The following is a 21126-nucleotide window of genomic DNA, read 5'->3' as shown; positions in this document are numbered from 1 at the left end:
CCGATACGTCATACCTTCAGTTCCAGGAGGTAGTGGTTAAGGCCCTGATGTTTGGCACGAGGGAAGGAGCGGGCCCCAGTACTTCTGGACCTGAAGGTACATGTATCGTGCCATGTCAGCATTTTCCGGGGGTGGTCCCGCCAACTGGAAGAAAGGGTAAGCCGCAAAAAAAAGGTGCCGAGTGTGCTACAAAAGAGGAATACGCAAGGACACCATCTATCAATGCGACACCTGCCCCGAAAAACCTGGCCTGTGTATGAAGGATTGCTTTAAATTGTAGCACACCTCCATGCACTAATAATTTACAGGAAACAGATTTATTCCAAAGGAGGCACATCTACGTAAGTTCTTTGGGGGCCTACTTTCCAAAATGTTGTCACTTGTGGGGTTTTTTCCTGTTCAGGCACATCAGGGGCTCTGCAAATGGAACATGACGCCCACAGACGATTCCATCAAAGTCTGCATTCCAAAACTTAAGTACTTCCCTTTCGGGCCCCAACGTGTGCCCAAACAGTTTTTTCCCACATATTGGGTACCAGCGTACTCAGGACAAATTGAAAAACAACTTTTGCGGTCCAATTTCTCCTTTTACCCTTGGAAAATTAAAAAATTGGGGACTAAAAGATCATTTTTGTGGGCAAAAAATAGGATTTTTTATTTTCACACCCGGGCGTTATAAACTTTAGTGAAACACTTGGGGGTTCAAAGTTCTCACCACACATCTAGACAAGTTCCTTAGGGGGTCTAGTTTCCAAAATGGGGTCACTTGTGGGGGGTTTCAACTGTTTAGGCACATCAGGGGCTCACCAAACGCGACATGGCATCCGATCTCAATTCCAGCTAATTTTAGCTTGAAAAAGTCAAATGGCGCTCCTTCCCTTCTGAGCCCTGCCATGCGCCCAAACCGTGGTTCCCCCCCACATATGGGGTATCGGCGTACTCAGGACAAATTGGACTATAACTTTTGTGGTCCAATTTCTTCTGTTACCCTTGTAAAAATAAAAAATTGGGGACTAAACGATCATATTTGTGGAAAAAATATGATATTTTATTGTCACGCCCGGGCGTTATAAACTTCTGTGAAGCTCTTTGAGAATAAAAATGCTCACCACACATCTAGATAAGTTCCTTAGGGGGTCTAGTTTCCAAAATGGGGTCACTTGTGGGGGGTTTCCACTGTTTAGGCACATCAGGGGCTCACCAAACGCGACATGGCGTCCGATCTCCATATGGGGTATCGGCATACTCAGGACAAATTGGACTACAACTTTTTTGGTCCAATTTCTGTTGTGAATTCTGTGGCCAAGCTCCCTCCTGTGGATGAGAGTGGTACTGCGGCTTCTGAGTTTCCTTCCTCAGGTGATGAGGTTAAGTCGTTAGGTGCTGCTCTATTTAACTCCACCTGGTGCTTTGATCCTGGCCTCCAGTCAATGTTCTAGTATTGGTCTTGCTTCCTCCTGGATCGTTCCTGTGGCCTGTCTTCCTGCATAAGCTAAGTTTTGCTTGTGTTATTTTTTGTTTGCTATTTTTTCTGTCCAGCTTGCTATATTGGTTTTTCTTGCTTGCTGGAAGCTCTGAGACGCAGAGGGAGCACCTCCGTACCGTTAGTCGGTGCGGAGGGTCTTTTTGCCCCTCTGCGTGGTTGTTTGTAGGTTTTTGTGTTGACCGCAAAGCTATCTTTCCTATCCTCGGTCTATTCAGTAAGTCGGGCCTCACTTTGCTAAATCTATTTCATCTCTGTGTTTGTATTTTCATCTTACTCACTGTCATTATATGTGAGGGGCTGCCTTTTCCTTTGGGGAATTTCTCTGAGGCAAGGTAGGCTTATTTTTCTTACTTCAGGGCTAGTTAGTTTCTCAGGCTGTGCCGAGTTGCATAGGGAGCGTTAGGTGCAATCCACGGCTACCTCTAGTGTGGTGTGTTAAGATTAGGGATTGCGGTCAGCAGAGTTCCCACGTCTCAGAGCTCGTCCTTTGTTTTTGGTATTTGTCAGGTCACTTTGTGTGCTCTGAACTTCAATGTCCATTGTGGTTCTGAATTACCTGTTCATAACAGTACTGGAGGCCCAAAGTACTAATGCTTCTCAATAGAGGGAAAAGAGAAGTTCTGAGACCATTTTTTTTTCTTTGCACTGTGTTCTGTCTCTCTTTTCCCCTTTACATCAGGGTGGTTCAGAACACAGGTGTGGACATGGACATTCAAGGTCTGTTCTCTTTGATGGATAATCTCGCTATAAATGTACAGAATATTCAAGATTTAGTGGTTCAGAATCCTATGTTAGAACCTAAAATTCCTATTCCGGAGTTATTTTCTGGAGATAGAGCCAAGTTTTTGAATTTTAAAAATAATTGTAAACTATTTCTGGCTTTGAAACCCCGCTCCTCTGGTGACCCAGTTCAACAAGTTAAGATCATTATTTCTTTATTACGTGGCGACCCTCAAGACTGGGCATTTTCCCTTGCGCCAGGAGATCCTGCATTATGTAATATTGATGCGTTTTTTCTGGCGCTCGGATTGCTGTACGACAAACCAAATTCAGTGGATCAGGCAGAGAAAAATTTGCTGGCTCTGTGTCAGGGTCAGGATGAGATAGAGATTTATTGTCAGAAGTTTAGAAAGTGGTCCGTGCTCACTCAATGGAATGAATGTGCGCTGGCAGCTATTTTCAGAAAGGGTCTCTCTGAAGCCCTTAAGGATGTCATGGTGGGATTTCCTATGCCTGCTGGTCTGAATGAGTCTATGTCTTTGGCCATTCAGATCGGTCGACGCTTGCGCGAGCGTAAATCTGTGCACCATTTGGCGGTATTATCTGAGCATGGACCTGAGCCTATGCAGTGCGATAGGACTTTGACCAGAGCTGAAAGGCAAGAACACAGACGTCAGAATGGGCTGTGTTTCTACTGTGGTGATTCCACTCATGCTATCTCCGATTGTCCTAAGCGCACTAAGCGGTTCGCTAGGTCTGCCACCATTGGTACGGTACAGTCGAAATTTCTTTTGTCCGTTACTTTGATCTGCTCTTTGTCTTCCTATTCTGTCATGGCATTTGTGGATTCAGGCGCTGCCCTGAATTTGATGGACTTGGAGTATGCTAGGCGCTGTGGGTTTGTCTTGGAGCCCTAGCAGTGTCCTATTCCATTGAGAGGAATTGATGCTACGCCTTTGGCCAAGAATAAGCCTCAGTATTGGACCCAGCTAACCATGTGCATGGCTCCTGCGCACCAGGAGGATATTCGCTTTCTGGTGTTGCATAATCTGCATGATGTGGTCGTGTTGGGGTTGCCATGGCTACAAGTCCATAACCCAGTATTAGATTGGAAATCAATGTCTGTGTCCAGCTGGGGTTGTCAGGGGGTACATGGTGATGTTCCATTTCTGTCTATCTCATCATCCACCCCTTCTGAGGTCCCAGAGTTCTTGTCTGATTACCGGGATGTATTCGATGAGCCCAAGTCCAATGCCCTACCTCCGCATAGGGATTGTGATTGTGCGATTGATTTGATTCCTGGTAGTAAGTTTCCTAAGGGTCGACTGTTTAATTTATCTGTACCTGAGCACGCCGCTATGCGGAGTTACGTGAAGGAGTCTTTGGAGAAGGGTCATATTCGCCCGTCATCGTCGCCATTGGGAGCGGGGTTCTTTTTTGTGGCCAAGAAGGATGGTTCGCTGAGACCTTGTATTGATTACCGCCTTCTAAATAAAATTACGGTCAAATTTCAGTACCCCTTGCCGCTGCTGTCTGATTTGTTTGCTCGGATTAAGGGGGCTAGTTGGTTCACCAAGATAGATCTTCGTGTGCGTATAATCTTGTGCGTATTAAACGGGGCGATGAATGGAAAACAGCATTTAATACGCCCGAAGGCAATTTTGAGTACCTGGTTATGCCATTCGGACTTTCTAATGCTCCATCAGTGTTTCAGTCCTTTATGCATGACATCTTCCGAGAGTGCCTGGATAAATTCCTGATTGTATACTTGGATGATATTTTGGTCTTCTCAGATGATTGGGAGTCTCATGCGAAGCAGGTCAGAATGGTGTTCCAGGTCCTGCGTGCTAATTCTTTGTTTGTGAAGGGGTCAAAGTGTCTCTTTGGTGTTCAGAAGATTTCATTTTTGGGGATCATTTTTTCTCCTTCTACTATCGAGATGGACCCTGTTAAAGTTCAGGCTATTTATGATTGGACTCAGCCAACATCTCTGAAGAGTCTGCAGAAGTTCCTGGGCTTTGCTAATTTTTATCGTCGCTTCATCGCTAATTTTTCTAGCATTGCTAAACCATTGACTGATTTAACCAAGAAGGGTGCTGATGTGGTCAGTTGGTCTTCTGCTGCTGTGGAAGCTTTTCAGGAGTTGAAGCGTCGTTTTTCTTCTGCCCGTGTGTTGTGCCAACCAGATGTTTTGCTTCCGTTCCAGGTCGAGGTTGATGCTTCCGAAATTGGAGCAGGGGCTGTTTTGTCGCAGAGAAGTTCTGATTGCTCGGTGATGAAACCATGCGCCTTCTTTTCCAGGAAATTTTCGCCTGCTGAGCGAAATTATGATGTTGGCAATCGAGAGTTGCTAGCCATGAAGTGGGCATTCGAGGAGTGGCGTCATTGGCTTGAAGGAGCTAAGCATCGCGTGGTGGTCTTGACTGATCACAAAAACTTGACTTATTTTGAGTCTGCCAAACGGTTGAATCCTAGACAGGCTCGTTGGTCGCTGTTTTTCTCCCGTTTTGACTTTGTGGTTTCGTACCTTTCGGGCTCTAAAAATGTGAAGGCGGATGCCTTGTCTATGAGTTTTGTGCCCGATTCTCCGGGTTTGCCTGAGCCGGCGGGTATTCTCAAAGAGGGGGTAATTTTGTCTGCCATCTCCCCTGATTTGCGGCGGGTGCTGCAAAAATTTCAGGCTAATAGACCTGACCATTGCCCAGCGGAGAAACTGTTTGTCCCTGATAGGTGGACGAATAAAGTTATCTCTGAGGTTCATTGTTCGGTGTTGGCTGGTCATCCTGGAATCTTTGGTACCAGAGATTTGGTGGCTAGATCCTTTTGGTGGCCGTCTCTGTCGCGGGATGTGCGTTCTTTTGTGCAGTCCTGTGGGATTTGTGCTCGGGCTAAGCCCTGCTGTTCTCGTGCCAGTGGGTTGCTTTTGCCCTTGCCGGACCCGAAGAGGCCTTGGACACATATCTCTATGGATTTTATTTCGGATCTCCCCGTCTCTCAAAGAATGTCGGTCATTTGGGTGGTTTGTGATCGCTTCTCTAAGATGGTCCATTTGGTGCCCATGTCTAAATTTGCCTTCCTCCTCTGATTTGGTGCCGTTGTTTTTCCAGCATGTGGTTCGTTTACATGGCATTCCAGAGAACATCGTTTCTGACAGAGGTTCCCAGTTTGTTTCGAGGTTTTGGCGAGCCTTTTGTGCTAGGATGGGCATTGATTTGTCTTTTTCCTCGGCTTTCCATCCTCAGACAAATGGCCAGACTGAACGAACCAATCAGACCTTGGAAACATATCTGAGATGTTTTGTTTCTGCTGATCAGGATGATTGGGTGTCCTTTTTGCCTTTGGCTGAGTTCGCCCTTAATAATCGGGTCAGCTCGGCTACTTTGGTTTTGCCGTTTTTCTGCAATTCTGGGTTCCACCCTCGTTTCTCTTCAGGGCAGGTTGAGTCTTCGGACTGTCCTGGTGTGGATACTGTGGTGGATAGGTTGCAGCAGATTTGGACTCATGTGGTGGACAATCTGACTTTGTCCCAGGAGAAGGCTCAACGTTTCGCTAACCGCAGGCGCTGTGTGGGTCCCCGACTTCGTGTTGGGGATTTGGTTTGGTTGTCATCTCGTTATATTCCTATGAAGGTTTCCTCTCCTAAATTTAAGCCTCGTTTCATTGGTCCATATAGGATTTCTGAGGTTCTTAATCCTGTGTCTTTTCGTTTGACTCTTCCTGCTTCTTTTTCCATCCATAACGTGTTCCATAGGTCATTGTTGCGGAGATACGTGGCACCTGTGGTTCCATCTATTGATCCTCCTGCTCCGATTTTGGTTGAAGGGGAATTGGAGTATATAGTGGAGAAGATTTTGGATTCTCGTGTTTCGAGACGGAAGCTCCAGTATCTGGTTAAGTGGAAAGGTTATGGTCAGGAAGATAATTCCTGGGTCTTTGCCTCTGATGTCAATGCTGCCGATCTGGTTCGTGCCTTTCATGTGGCTCATCCTGGTCGGCCTGGGGGCTCTGGTGAGGGTTCGGTGACCCCTCCTCAAGGGGGGGGGGGTACTGTTGTGAATTCTGTGGCCAAGCTCCCTCCTGTGGATGAGAGTGGTACTGCGGCTTCTGAGTTTCCTTCCTCAGGTGATGAGGTTAAGTCGTTAGGTGCTGCTCTATTTAACTCCACCTGGTGCTTTGATCCTGGCCTCCAGTCAATGTTCTAGTATTGGTCTTGCTTCCTCCTGGATCGTTCCTGTGGCCTGTCTTCCTGCATAAGCTAAGTTTTGCTTGTGTTATTTTTTGTTTGCTATTTTTTCTGTCCAGCTTACTATATTGGTTTTTCTTGCTTGCTGGAAGCTCTGAGACGCAGAGGGAGCACCTCCGTACCGTCAGTCGGTGCGGAGGGTCTTTTTGCCCCCTCTGCGTGGTTGTTTGTAGGTTTTTGTGTTGACCGCAAAGCTATCTTTCCTATCCTCGGTCTATTCAGTAAGTCAGGCCTCACTTTGCTAAATCTATTTCATCTCTGTGTTTGTATTTTCATCTTACTCACTGTCATTATATGTGGGTGGCTGCCTTTTCCTTTGGGGAATTTCTCTGAGGCAAGGTAGGCTTATTTTTCTTCCTTCAGGGCTAGTTAGTTTCTCAGGCTGTGCCGAGTTGCATAGGGAGCGTTAGGCGCAATCCACGGCTACCTCTAGTGTGGTGTGTTAGGATTAGGGATTGCGGTCAGCAGAGTTCCCACGTCTCAGAGCTCGTCCTTTGTTTTTGGTATTTGTCAGGTCACTTTGTGTGCTCTGAACTTCAATGTCCATTGTGGTTCTGAATTACCTGTTCATAACAAATTTCTTCTGTTACCCTTGTGAAAATAAAAAAATTGGGGACTAAACCATCATGTTTGTGCAAAAAATATGATTTTTTATTTTCACTCCCGAGCGTTATAAACTTCTGTGAAGCACCTGGGGGTTCAAAGTGCTCATCACACATCTAGATAAGTCCCTTAGGGGGTCTAGTTTCCAAAATGGGGTCACTTGTGGGGGGTTTCCACTGTTTAGGCACATCAGGAGCTCGTCAAATGCAACATGGCGTCCGATCGCAATTCCAGCCAATTTTAGCTTGAAAAAAATCAAACGGCGCTCCTTCCCTTCCGAGCCCTGCCATGCGCCCAAACAGTGGTTCCCCCCCACATATGGGGTATCAGCGTACTCAGGACAAATTGGACAACAACTTTTGCAGTCTAATTTCTCCTGTTACCTTTGGGAAAATAAAAAAATTGTTGCTAAAAGATCGTTTTCATGACTAAAAAGTTAAATTTTCATTTTTTCCTTCAACATTGCTTTAGCTCTCATGAAGCACATGAAGGGTTAATAAACTTCTTGAATGTGGTTTTGATCAGCTTGAGGGGTGCAGTTTTTAGAATGGTGTCGCTTTGGGGTATTTTTTTGCTATATAGACCCCTAAATGTGACTTCAAATGTGAGGTGGTCCCTAACAAAAATGGTTTTGTAAATTTTGTTGTAAAAATGAAAAATTGCTAGTCAACTTTTAACGCTTATAACTCCATAACACAAAGAATTTTGGTTCTAAAATTTTTCTGATATAAAGTAGACTTGTGGGAAATGTTACTTATTAAGTATTTTGGGTGACATATCTCTGTGATTTAAGGGAATAAAAATTCAAAGTTGGAAAATTGCAAAATTTTCGCCAAATTTCCATTTTTTCCCCAAATAAACGCAGGTAATATTTTACCACTATCATAAAGTAGAATATGTCACGAGAAAACATTCTCAGAATCGCCAAGATCCGTTGAAGCATTCCAGAGTTATAACCTCATAAAGGGACAGTGGTCAGAACTGTAAAAATTGGCCTGGTCATTAACGTGCAAACCACCCTCGGGGCTTAAGAAGCATGGCAATCACCTAGAATAATGAACACCTGGAGACAGCAGATGCATCCCCATCTCAGATTGGATAGCTGAACTGTCAGTAACTGCATCCCAGACACACTGAGGGGTGGAACCGTGACAGTCTCTCATTCTATGTATGTAATTTTCTTTTTTCATTTTTTTTTTTTATATAAATGCTTAAGTTTGGTAATTTATGATTTAGTAATAGCTTTACATTTGTTTTTACTTGTCTTCCAAAAAGATTGCAATGGATTAAAGGAGCAGTCTAAGGTTCTTCAATTGTTAAAATTGCAAAGTGCTTGTAAGAATAAGGAACTTTGCAATACACTTTTTATTCTCCATGTTTCCATTCTTAGGAATGGATTGATTTTTAATTTTATAATCTACTGATTTTTGTCTAGGTTACTGGCCTCACTACAGCCTCAGAGTGGTCATTAACCTAAGTCGTGCCCGCTTGATCTGCTATGAAGCTGATCAGGCTGCTGGAGCAAGCCCCCATTCCCTCAGAGCTTCTTTAAAGCTGCAGAGGCAAAGCATCAGGGAGAGCTCAGTTTGGGAGCAGCTGCTCAACCATGCCACTGGCCTGAACTGTGAATCTTCAGGAGCACACTGCAAATCAGGAAGTCGGGGGGCACAGGGCAGTGCACTCCTAAAGAAAAGATGAGACAAAAACCTGCTATATTTCCTTTCTTAATAGTCCAGCTTTATATGTTTATTCATGATATTTACTATATAAACAGGTCAAAACATCTACAATATTGTTCGGACCATAAGACACATCCCAAATTTTCAGAAGGAAAATAAGGAAAAAAAAATGTGTAAAATGGGGGTCCGTCTTACAGTCCGAATTCAGCTTACCATGGGGGGTTTCAGCACAGGTGGAGGAGTGGTCACAGGGGTTGTTCGTTGGTCCAGGCTGGTGCGGTGGTGCTGCTCTGTGGTGTGGCCGGACTCCATCAGCATTTTGCAACAGGTGCTCTGTGGGGCGGCGGTGCTCTGTGAGGCAGAGGAGCTCTGTGGGGCGGCGGACACTTGTGGGGCAGCAGTGGCCTGCTGGGCGGCGGTGTTCTGTGGGATGGGGGCAGTGGTGGCGGTGGTCTGCGGGGTGGCCGGGCTCCACCGGTATTTTGCGAAAGCCTGGAGGCCCATGCAGATCTTTTCCTGCGATGAGGTGGACTTTGGGAAAATGGCCACTGGGGGCGGCGCATGCTCAGATTCAGATCGCGGCAACGGGATCTCGGGACAGAGAGCCACACCAGCCTGGGAAGGGAGGCTGCAACATTGGACTGGGACCTCCGCCACCTGATTTGAAAGTATATTTCGACTATAAGACGCACCCCCCATTTTTCGCAAAAAAATTTGGGGAAAAAAGTGCGTCTTATAGTCCGAAAAATACGGTACTTTTTTTATCCTTAAAGTGACAAGTTTTATTATTGGTCACAAAAATTAAAATAATTATAAATTATATAATTAATAAATTAAAATAATTAATTTTACATTACTACCAAATGGTAAATCGTTTATCATTACACAATCCCATATTACCTTATATTATATTATTAATTATTTGGCCCAGTGTTCTGCATAAATAAAAAAAAAATGCCTTCTGTATCAGCGGATGCTTTCCTGAAACGGAAAGTACTTGCAAGCAGCATAATACAAAGAATAGCAGGTTTACCCAGAATCCTTTGCAGTAGGCGGAGCTATGCAAATCATCTAGCATATATGTATAACTATGAGGAAGAAACTCTGTTCTTCTAATAATAGTGAAGGTTGCAGCCGATCAGCGGCCACTGATTGGCCACAGCAGTTAGTGACATTGTTTATATCATGAGACCCGTGAGGGACACTGGGCTAAGAGTGTAGGAGCAGCGCATGGCAAGTATACATTGTTTATATTTATGCACCATGCTAGGGCAACTAATAAAGCATTGTCCATTACTGACATCCGCTTTAATGTTCTTCTAGTATCAGTTTAGCTTTCTGATCTGATTGTACCATTAACGCTATTATATTTCTGAAACATATGCAATAGTATTCCTTCAAAAATATACCAGTTAAATTTATGTTGAAAAGAACAACACTCACCTTTACATTCATACTTGAGATCAGAGAAATATACCAACTCTTGGGAGAAAACAAAGAGTCCCAGCCGTCCACCAGCATATGTTTTGTCAAAGAGTAGCCCAGAGTCTGCCATGATCTGCTTTCCTTCATAAACTACAACTCTGAGGAAGAAAATACAATTAGCATGTGCAGTTTGCGGTATGTATTTGAGGAAAAAGAATGAATATTCAGGTTTTTTGATATTAGGTATAGTAATTAGCGAGCATACTCGTTGCTCGGGTTTCCCAGAGCCTGCTCGGGTGGTCTCCGAGTATTTTGCAGTGCTCGGACATTTAAAGTTTTCTACACCTCAACTGCATGATTTATGGCTGCTAGCCAGGCTGAATACATGTGAGGAATGCCTATTTGTTAGGGAATCCCCTAATGTATTCAGCCTGTCTAGCAGCCACAAATCATGCAGCTGCGACGATGAAAACTAAATCTCCAAGTATTACAAAATACTCGGAGACCACCCGAGCATGCTCTGGGAAACCCGAGTAACGAGTATACTCGCTCATCACTAATTAGGTATTCAGCTTATTCTGAATAATAATGTATGGCTTAGTGATTGCTTAGACCTTCAGTCATTATTGTTAAAAAAATGTAATCCACAACAAGTAATTAGTAAAAAACTTTGTTTATGTGACTTAAATTTCACAACACTGCTGTCACGATTCCACCACTCACGGTTGTCCTATGGATGCTTGCTGAATTGTCAGGATTGTGAGAGACAGCTCAACTGCCTAATCTGAGGCAGAGGTGTGAGTATTGTGAATGACAGCTCAGTCGTTCTATCTGGCTGGGTCTGTGGGATCTCCTATTTGTTTCATCTGTTCTGGGTGATTGTGTAAGGGGGTGTGCAGGTTTGGGCCCTGCATGCCTGTACATGCCTACCTAGTGAAACCAGGTATGTTTTCAGTCAGAGTAGTGACAGTTGAGAAAGGAGGCGGAGCCAGTGTAGTGGCAGGAGAGTGCCTTCCTGAGGTAATTTTCAGTTAGTGGGAGGAGCTAGAGCAGAGTGAGAGGAATTGTTCTAGAAGGTTTTCAATTGTGAATAGGACAGTGAACAGAGAAAATTAAAAGGGTGACAAGTCTGTCTTCATGATTGGTGTGATCTGGGCAATTGGAGTGGTCAGCGGTTAGGCCTTTAGGAACTTCTGTGACATCCAGGACCTACGGTTCAACAAGGATTAGAAGCATAATCCTGAAATTTCACCCAAGGAAGGGGAAAGTGGATAGGGAGCATAGGAGACCAGCTAGGCCAAGAATCTAAAAAACTTCAGGAATGGAGATCATGGTATCAGATGATGAGCTGTCAGGAAAGACCAGGAAAAGTAGTTCGTAACAATACTGGACAAAAGTCTCCTGTCACTTTGAATCGATGCAGCAGTACCTGTCGTGTCAGCGGTCATTGCGAAATCACTCCACAACCTGGTCATAAAACCCCTCTGTCCAATGCCACTTTGAATTTGTGAACCTCTAACACCTCTGCCATGTTGCCCCCTACGGCTCGTGTGAGAACCATCACCGCCGCTGTGTGCTGGGAATGCCTGAACCAAATGGTCTACAAGAGTTGCTTGTTTGGTAGCCAATATTTGCTCAAGGTTCTCATGTGGCATGATATTTTGTAATTTTCCTTTATATCGTGGATCCAGGAGGCAGGCCAACCAGTAATCGTCATCGGTCATCATTTTGATAATGCGGGGGTCTATTTTTAGGATACGCAAGGCATACTCAGCCATGTGGGCCAATGTTCCAGGTGTCAATTCACTGCTTGTGCTGGGTTGAGGAGCACTTTCTTGCAAATCAACATCACGTGTGTCCCGCAAAAACCCTGTACCTGACCTTGCAACGCCACCAGTTTCTATTGCCCCCTGTGAAGCATCCTCCTCCCATAAATATTCATCCCCATCATCCTCCTCCTCCTCTTCGTCCGCCACCTTGTCCAGGACAGATCCCTGAGCAGACAATGGCTGACTGTCACCTTTTCCAGGACAGAACCCTGAGCAGACAATGGCTGACTGTCATCAAGGCTTCCCTTCTCCTCGGCTGTAGACGCCAGCTCCTTAATGTGCGTCAAACTTTGCATCTGCAGACGCATTAATGGGATGCTCATGCTTATGATGGCGTCATCTGCACTTACCAGCCGTGTGCATTCCTTAAAACCCTGAAGGACTTGACAGAGGTCTTGGAGCTTCGACCACTGCACACCAGACAACTCCATGTCTGCCATCCAACTGCTTGCCCGTGTATGTGTATCCTCCCACAAATTAATTACAGCACGCATCTGTTCGCACAGCCTCTGAACCATGTGCAGTGTGGAGTTCAACACGTCGATTATTAGGCGGTGCTGGGGAAGATTCAGCGATCACTGATGGTTCAGCATACGGCTGGAGTGTACGGGCGACCGGCGGATGTGCGAGCAAAGTCTTCGCACCTTCAGGAGCAGGGCTGGTAACTCCGGATAATTTTTGAGTTAGCACTGCACCACCAGGTTCAAGGTGTGAGCCAGGCAAGAAATGTGTTTAAGTTCTGAAAGGGCTATGGCAGCCATAAAATTTCTTCTGTTATCACTGACTACCTTGCCTGCCTCAAGATGTACACTGCCCAGCCATGAGTTTGTTGCTGCAAATACTTGGCCAGTACTTCTGCGGTGTGTCTGTTGTCACCCAAACACTTAATTTCTAACACAGCTTGCTGACGCTTCCCACTAGCTGTTCGATAATGGGTCACCTCGTGTGCAACACTGGCAGCTGCCGATGGAGTGGTCGTGCGACTGCGCTCTGTGGACGAGCTTTCACTTCTGGAGGAGGAGGAGGGGTGGCGAACGCCTACAGCCAACTGTTTCCTAGACCGTGGGCTAGGCAGAACTGTCCCACTATGGCTGTCCCCTGTGGACCCTGCATCCACCACATTAACCCAGTGTGCCGTGATGGACACGTAACGACCCTGGCCATGCCTACTGGTCCATGCATCTGTTGTGAGGTGCACCTTTCTACTGACTGATTGCCTCAGTGCAAGGACAATGCGGTCTTTGACATGCTGGTGGAGGGCTGGGATGGCTTTTCTCGCAAAGAAGTGTCGACTGGGTAGGTCATAGCGTGGTACTACGTAGGCCATCAGGGCTTTGAAAGCTTCGTTTTCAACCAACCGGTAGGGCATCATCTCTAACGAGATTAGTCTAGCAATGTGGGCGTTCAAACCCTGTGTATGCGGATGAGAGGATGAGTACTTTCTTTTCCTAACAACAGTTTCTTGAAGGGTGAGCTGGACTGGAGAGGTGCATATGGTGGAACTATCGGTGGTGGTGGACATGGTGGATTGAGAGAGGGTTGGTGATGGTATTCTCGATGTTGGCCTACATACAGCGTTTCCTACCAATAACCTTGTGATTCCCTGACTGTTTTGGCCTTGTAACGATATCTCCACATTTGCTGCTGGTGGTGTCCTAACCGGTGGGCTTACAGTGAGGGAAGCAATGTAGCTTTGCTGACTACCTTCATTGTGAGCAGGTGCACCAACGGTACGGGACGTTTGGTAGTTAGTCCAGGCTTGCAAGTGCATGCTGGATAAATGTCTAAGCATGCACGTTGTATTTAAATTTTGAAGATTCTTCCCTCTGCTAAAGGTCTTTGAGCATTTCTTACAGATAAATTTTGACTGATCATTCGGATCTTGGTTAAAAAATTGCCACACTGCACTGATCCTTACTATGGAATACCTTTTCAGGCATTGCACGCTGTGCTACTTTCACCGGATGGCCATGCTGTCCTAAAACGGTTTTTGTTTTTGACAAACGTTTTTGGCCAGATATGGGCCTGCCAGATGACAGCTGTTGCGATGTAGATGGCTGCTGCAGATCTTCCTCCTCCGCTTCTGAGCTAGTGGCAGCGGCACCTTCTTCCCCCAATGGCTGCCAATCTGGGTCAACAACTGGGTCATCTATGACCACCTCTTCAATGTCATGTGCACCTTCCTCTGTGTCACCGTGTAAGGTGCTATAGTGTTCGGGACGGGGCACCATAGTCTCATCAGGGTCAGATTCTGGCTCAGTACACTGCGAGGGCAATGTTGTGATCTGAGTCAATGGAACAGCATTATAATCTAGCTGTGGCTGTGCATCAGTGCACTCCATGTCCGATTCATCTTGTAATGGGCAGTTAACAATTTCCCATTCTAACCCAGGCACGGTATGTGTAAAGAGCTCCATGGAGTAACCTGTAGTGTCGCCTGACGCATCCTTCACTTTTGGTTTGGGTGAAGGACACAAGGAAACATCTTGTTCCTGACCGGGAGCATCCACTGACGACTTGCTGCTTTTATATTTGGAACTTTCTGAAAAGAAGGCGAAAGAGCTAGAGGCTGAGTCAGCAAGGAAAGCCAAAACTTTTTCCTGCTGCTCCAGCTTTAAAAGCTGTTTTCCTACTCCCAGAAAAGGGAGCCTTCGAGGCCTTGTGTAGCCAGAAAATGACGCTGGCTATTGTGCTTTTGCCACTACCACCAGATGCACCACCACCACCATCAGTACAGCTCACAACCACTGCTCACGGCCTCTTCCACCTGACTTCCTCATTTTTTGGAAAATCTAACCAAAATAACAACCAGTATATGGTACTGTAAAACAAGGTAGAAGGTGTATATAAAGGTGTTGAGATTTTAAATCTCCCTTTTTTTTGGGAGACTGATGTTGTGAATTCAGATTTTGGGCTCCCTCCGGTGGTTGTAGAGGGTAATGCAGTTGTGCCTGGCTGCAGTATTTGACAGCTGTATCTACTAATTGAAAAACTGACTCGGGTATATAGCTTTGCAGGACTCTTTAGTCCCTGCCAGTTGTCCATTGTTTTTGGAGGATTCACTTCCCTGCTGGTCTCTCCAGTTTGCTGTGCTTTTCTACAAAGATAAGTCCTGGCTTTGTTTTTGCTGTCCACCTGCTGTGGACCTTATAGTTCTGTGCATATTCATGTTTTTGTCTTGTCCAGCTTTGTCTGTGAAGGATTTTTTTGCAGCCAAGCTGTGTCTCTGCAGATGCAGATATACCCCCCATGTCTTTAGTCAGATGTGGTGATTAGTATTTTCTGTGGTGGATATTTTCTAGTGTTTTAATACTGACCGCATAGTACTCTGTTCTATTCTTTCTTTTTAGCTAGTGTGGCCTCCTATGCTAAAATATGATTTCATATCTGCGTATGTTATTTTCCTCTCCTCTCACCGTCAATATTTGTGGGGGGCTATCTATCCTTTGGGGATTTTCTCTGAGGCAAGATAGGTTTCCGGTTTCTGTCTTTAGGGGAAGTTAGTTCTGAGGCTGTGCCGAGGGGTCTAGGGATTGTTAGGTACCCCCCACGGCTACTTCTAGTTGCGCTGCTAGGTTCAGGGTTTGCGGTCAGTACAGGGACCACCTTCTCCAGAGTCCGTCTCATGCTGCTCCTAGGCCACCAGATCATAACAGTACAACTGGCCAATAATGAGTTAGATGCATCTCAGAAGAAGGGAAGGAAGCTCTTGAGCCATTTTTTTTCTCCAGTCTATTCTGTGTTCTCTTCCCTCTTAATCTCTGGGTGGCTACGGAATCTAGTAATAACATGAATGTTCAGGAGTTAGTTTCTCGGGTGGATCAGCTTGCTGCTAGGGTACAGGGTATTTCAGATTATATTGTTCAGACTCCTGCCTTAGAACCTAAGATTCCCACTCCTGATTTATTCTTTGGTGACAGATCTAAATTTTTGAGTTTCAAAAATAACTGTGAACTGTTTTCTGCATTAAGACCCCGGTCTTCTGGTGATCCTATTCAGCAGGTTAAAATCATCATATCTCTGCTGCGTGGTGACCCACAGGATTGGGCATTTTCCCTGGAAACTAGCAATCCTGCTTTGCTTGATGTTGATTCTTTCTTTCAGGCATTGGGGTTGTTGTATGATGAGCCTAATTCTGTGGATCAGGCTGAGAAAATCTTGTTGGCCTTGTGTCAAGGTCAAGAAGCGGCAGAATCGTATTGCCAGAAATTTAGAAAATGGTCTGTACTGACTAAATGGAATGAGGATGCCTTGGCGGCAATTTTCAGAAAGGGTCTTTCTGAATCCATTAAAGATGTTATGGTGGGGTTCCCCACGCCTGCTGGTCTGAGTGATTCTATGTCTCTGGCCATTCAGATTGATCGGCGCTTGCGCGAGCGCAGAGTTGTGCACCCTGTGGCTTTGTCCTCTGAGCGGAGCCCTGAGCCTATGCAGTGTGATAGGATTTTGTCTAGAGCTGAACGTCAAAGATTCAGGCGTCAGAATAGGTTGTCTTTTTACTGCGGCGATTCTGCTCATGTTATTTCTGATTGCCCTAAGAGTACAAAGAGAATCGCTAGTTCTGTTACTATCAGTACTATACAACCTAAATTTCTGTTATCTGTGACCTTGATCTGCTCATTATCATCATTTTCTGTCATGGCATTTGTGGATTCAGGCGCCGCTCTGAACTTAATGGACTTAAGGTACCGTCACACTAAGCGACGCTGCAGCGATACCGACAACGATCCGGATCGCTGCAGCGTCGCTGTTTGGTCGCTGGAGAGCTGTCACACAGAAAGCTCTCCAGCGACCAACGATGCCGGTAACCAGGGTAAACATCGGGTTACTAAGCGCAGGGCCGCGCTTAGTAACCCGATGTTTACCCTGGTTACCATCGTTAAAGTAAAAAAAAACAAACACTACATACCTACCGCTGTCTGTCCTCGGCGCTCTGCTTCTCTGGTCTGGCTGTGAGCACAGCGGCCGGAAAGCAGAGCGGTGACGTCACCGCTCTGCTTTCCGGCTGCCCGGCGCTCACAGCCAGAGCAGAGAAGCAGAGCGTCGAGGACAGACAGCGTTAGGTAAGTATGTAGTGGTTGTTTTTTTACTTTAACGATGGTAACCAGGGTAAACATCGGGTTACTAAGCGCGGCCCTGCGCTTAGTAACCCGATGTTTACCCTGGTTACCAGCGAAGACATCGCTGAATCGGTGTCACACACACCGATTCAGCGATGTCAGCGGGAGAGCCAGCGACGAAATAAAGTTCTGGCCTTTCTTCCCCGACCAGCGACATCACAGCAGGGGCCTGATCGCTGCTGCGTGTCACACTGGGTGATATCGCTAGCGAGGACGCTGCAACGTCACGGATCGCTAGCGATATCGTCTAGTGTGACGGTTAGTGTTGAGCATGCCGATACCGCAAGTATCGGGTATCGGCCGATACTTGCGGTATCGGAATTCCGATACCGAGATCCGATATTTTTGTGGTATCGGGTATCGGTATCGGAGGTGTAAAATAAAGAATTAAAATAAAAAATATTGTTATATTCACCTCTCCGGCGGCCCCTGGAACATCACCGCGAGTCACCGGCGTCCGGCAGGCTTCTTTGTTCAAAATGAGCGCCTTTAGGACCTGCGGAATGACGTCGCGGCTTCTGATTGGTCGCGTGCCGCCCATGTGACCGCCACGCGACCAATCAGAAGCCGCGACGTCATTCCTCAGATAAATTCCTAGAATGAGCGCCTTTAGGACCTGTGGAATGACATCGCGGCTTCTGATTGGTCGCGTGGCGGTCACATGGGCGGCACGCGACCAATCAGAAGCCGCGACGTCATTCCGCAGGTCCTAAAGGCGCTCATTTTGAACAAAGAAGCCTGCCGGACGCTGGTTCCTCGCGGTGATGTTCCAGGGGCCGCCGGAGAGGTGAATATAACAATATTTTTTATTTTAATTCTTTATTTTACACCTCACTATGGATCCCAGGGCCTGAAGGAGAGTTTCCTCTCCTTCAGACCCTAGGATCCATCAGGATACCTTCCGATACTTGGTGTCCCATTGACTTGTGTTGGTATCGGATATCGGTATCGGCGATATCCGATACTTTTCGGGTATCGGCCGATACTATCCGATACCGATACTTTCAAGTATCGGACGGTATCGCTCAACACTAGTGACGGTACCTTTAGAATTTGCCAGACGTTGTGGTTTCCCCTTGCAGCCTTTGCAGAACCCTATTCCTTTGAGGGACATTGATGCTACACCGTTGGCTAAAAATAAACCTCAGTTTTGGACACAGCTGACCATGCGCATGGCGCCAGCCCATCAGGAAGATTGTCGTTTTCTGGTGTTGCATAATTTGCATGATATTGTACTGGGTTTTCCATGGTTGCAGCTACATAATCCGGTGTTAGATTGGAAATCCATGTCTGTGACTAGTTGGGGTTGTCAGGGGGTTCATGATCATGTTCCTTTGATGTCAATTTCCTCTTCCCCCTCTTCTGAAATTCCTGAGTTTTTGTCAGACTTCCAGGATGTATTCGATGAGCCCAAATCCAGTTCCCTTCCACCGCATAGGGACTGTGATTGTGCTATTGACTTGATTCCAGGTTGTAAGTTCCCTAAGGGCCGACTTTTCAACCTGTCTGTGCCAGAACATGCCGCCATGCGGAGCTATATTAAGGAGTCTTTGGAGAAGGGGCATATTCGGCCATCTTCTTCACCGTTGGGAGCGGGGTTTTTTTTTGTTGCCAAGAAGGATGGCTCCTTGAGACCCTGTATTGATTATCGCCTCTTGAATAAAATCATGGTCAAATTTCAATACCCTTTGCCCTTGCTTACTGATTTGTTTGCTAGGATTAAGGGGGCTAGCTGGTTTACTAAGATTGACCTTCGAGGGGCATATAATCTTATTTGTATTAAGCAGGGTGACGAATGGAAAACTGCATTTAATACGCCCGAAGGCCATTTTGAATACCTTGTAATGCCATTCGGACTCTCTAATGCCCCATCTGTGTTCCAATCCTTCATGCATGATATCTTTCGGAGGTATCTTGATAAATTCATGGTTGTATATTTGGATGATAGTTTGATTTTTTCCAATGATTGGGAGTCTCATGTGAAACAGGTCAGGATGGAATTTCAGATCCTCCGTAATAATGCTTTATTTGTGAAGGGGTCAAAGTGCCTCTTTGGAGTGCAGAAGGTTTCTTTTTTGGGTTTCATTTTTTCTCCCTCATCTATAGAAATGGATCCGGTTAAGGTTCAGGCCATTCATGATTGGATTCAGCCCACATCTGTGAAGAGCCTTCAGAAATTCTTGGGCTTTGCTAATTTTTATCGTCGTTTCATTGCCAACTTCTCCAGTGTGGTTAAACCTCTGACCGATTTGACAAAGAAAGGCGCTGATGTGACGAATTGGTCCTCCGCTGCTGTTTCTGCCTTTCAGGAGCTTAAACGCCGATTTACTTCTGCCCCTGTGTTGCGTCAGCCAGATGTTTCTCTTCCATTTCAGGTTGAGGTTGACGCGTCTGAGATTGGGGCAGGGGCCGTTTTGTCTCAGAGGAATTCTGATGGTTCCTTGATGAAACCGTGTGCCTTCTTTTCTCGGAAGTTTTCGCCTGCGGAACGCAATTATGATGTCGGCAATTGGGAGTTGTTGGCTATGAAGTGGGCATTTGAGGAGTGGCGACATTGGCTTGAGGGGGCCAATCACCGTATTGTGGTCCTGACCGATCATAAGAATCTGATTTACCTCGAGTCTGCCAAACAGCTGAATCCTAGACAGGCTCGATGGTCCCTGTTTTTCTCCCGTTTTGATTTTGTGGTCTCGTACATTCCTGGTACTAAGAATGTTAAGGCGGATGCCCTCTCTAGGAGTTTTTTCCTGATTCCCCTGGGGTTCTTGAGCCGTTCAGCATTCTGAAGGAAGGGGTGATTCTTTCTGCCATCTCCCCTGATTTACGACGGGTTCTTCAGGAATTTCAGGCTAACAAACCTGACCGCTGTCCAGTGGGGAAACTGTTTGTTCCTGATAGATGGACTAGTAAAGTGATTTCTGAGGTTCATTGTTCTGTGTTGGCTGGCCATCCTGGGATTTTTGGTACCAGAGATTTGGTTGGTAGGTACTTTTGGTGGCCTTCTTTGTCGCGGGATGTGCGTTCTTTTGTGCAGTCCTGTGGGATTTGTGCGCAGGCTAAGCCTTGCTGTTCCCGCGCTAGTGGGTTGCTTTTGCCATCACCGGTCACCGAGAGGCCCTGGACACATATTTCTATGGATTTTATTTCTGATCTTCCTGTTTCCCAAAGAATGTCGGTTATCTGGGTTGTCTGTGACCGATTTTCTAAGATGGTTCATTTGGTGCCTTTGCCTAAATTGCCTTCTTCTTCGGATTTGGTTCCGTTGTTTTTTCAGCATGTGGTACGTTTGCATGGTATTCCAGAGAATATTGTGTCCGACAGAGGTTCCCAGTTTGTTTCTAGGTTTTGGCGGGCCTTTTGTGCCAAGCTGGGCATTGATTTGTCTTTTTCTTCTGCATTTCATCCTCAGACAAATGGCCAGACTGAGCAAACTAATCAGACCTTGATGACCTATTTGAGATGCTTTGTGTCTGCTGATCAGGATGATTGGGTGGCTTTTTTGCCATTGGCCGAGTTTCAAGTCGCGGCCCTTTTTCATTTTTGCGTTTTCGTTTTTCGCTCCCCTCCTTCCCTGAGCCATAACTTTTTTATTTTTCCGTCAATATGGTCATGTGAGGGCTTATTTTTTGTGGGACAAGTTGTACTTTTGAAAGACACCATTGGTTTTACCATGTCTTTTACTAGAAAACGGGAAAAAAATTCCAAGTGCGGTGAAATTGCAAAAAAAGTGCAATCCCACACTTGTTTTTTGTTTGGCTTTTTTGCTAGGTTCACTAAATGCTAAAACTAACCTGCCATTATGATTATCTAGGTCATTACGAGTTCATAGACACCTAACATGACTAGGTTATTTTTTATCTAAGTGGTGAAAAAAAATTCCAAACTTTGCTAAAAAAAAAAAAAAAAAGTGCCATTTTCCGATACCCGTAGCGTCTCCATTTTTCGTGATCTGGGGTCGGGTGAGGGCTTATTTTTTGCGTGCCGAGCTGATGTTTTTAATGATACCATTTTTGCGCAGATA

General features: G+C 45.7%; 1 protein-coding gene across 2 annotated transcripts in view; it reads right to left on the bottom strand.

Moving 5' to 3' along the window:
• THBS2 (thrombospondin 2) overlaps window positions 1-21126 on the bottom strand; it is an 800800-nt gene that overhangs the window by 91228 nt on the left and 688446 nt on the right. For both annotated transcript variants that reach the window (XM_069769328.1, XM_069769329.1), the window contains exon 21: window positions 10175-10314. In XM_069769328.1, coding sequence (XP_069625429.1) covers window positions 10175-10314 — 140 coding nt within the window. The remainder of the gene's footprint in view (window positions 1-10174; window positions 10315-21126) is intronic.

Source organism: Ranitomeya imitator, chromosome 5 (assembly GCF_032444005.1).
Source record: "Ranitomeya imitator isolate aRanImi1 chromosome 5, aRanImi1.pri, whole genome shotgun sequence".
NCBI classification, from domain to species: Eukaryota; Metazoa; Chordata; class Amphibia; order Anura; family Dendrobatidae; genus Ranitomeya; species Ranitomeya imitator.
This window is presented reverse-complemented; position numbering and strand designations above follow the sequence as displayed.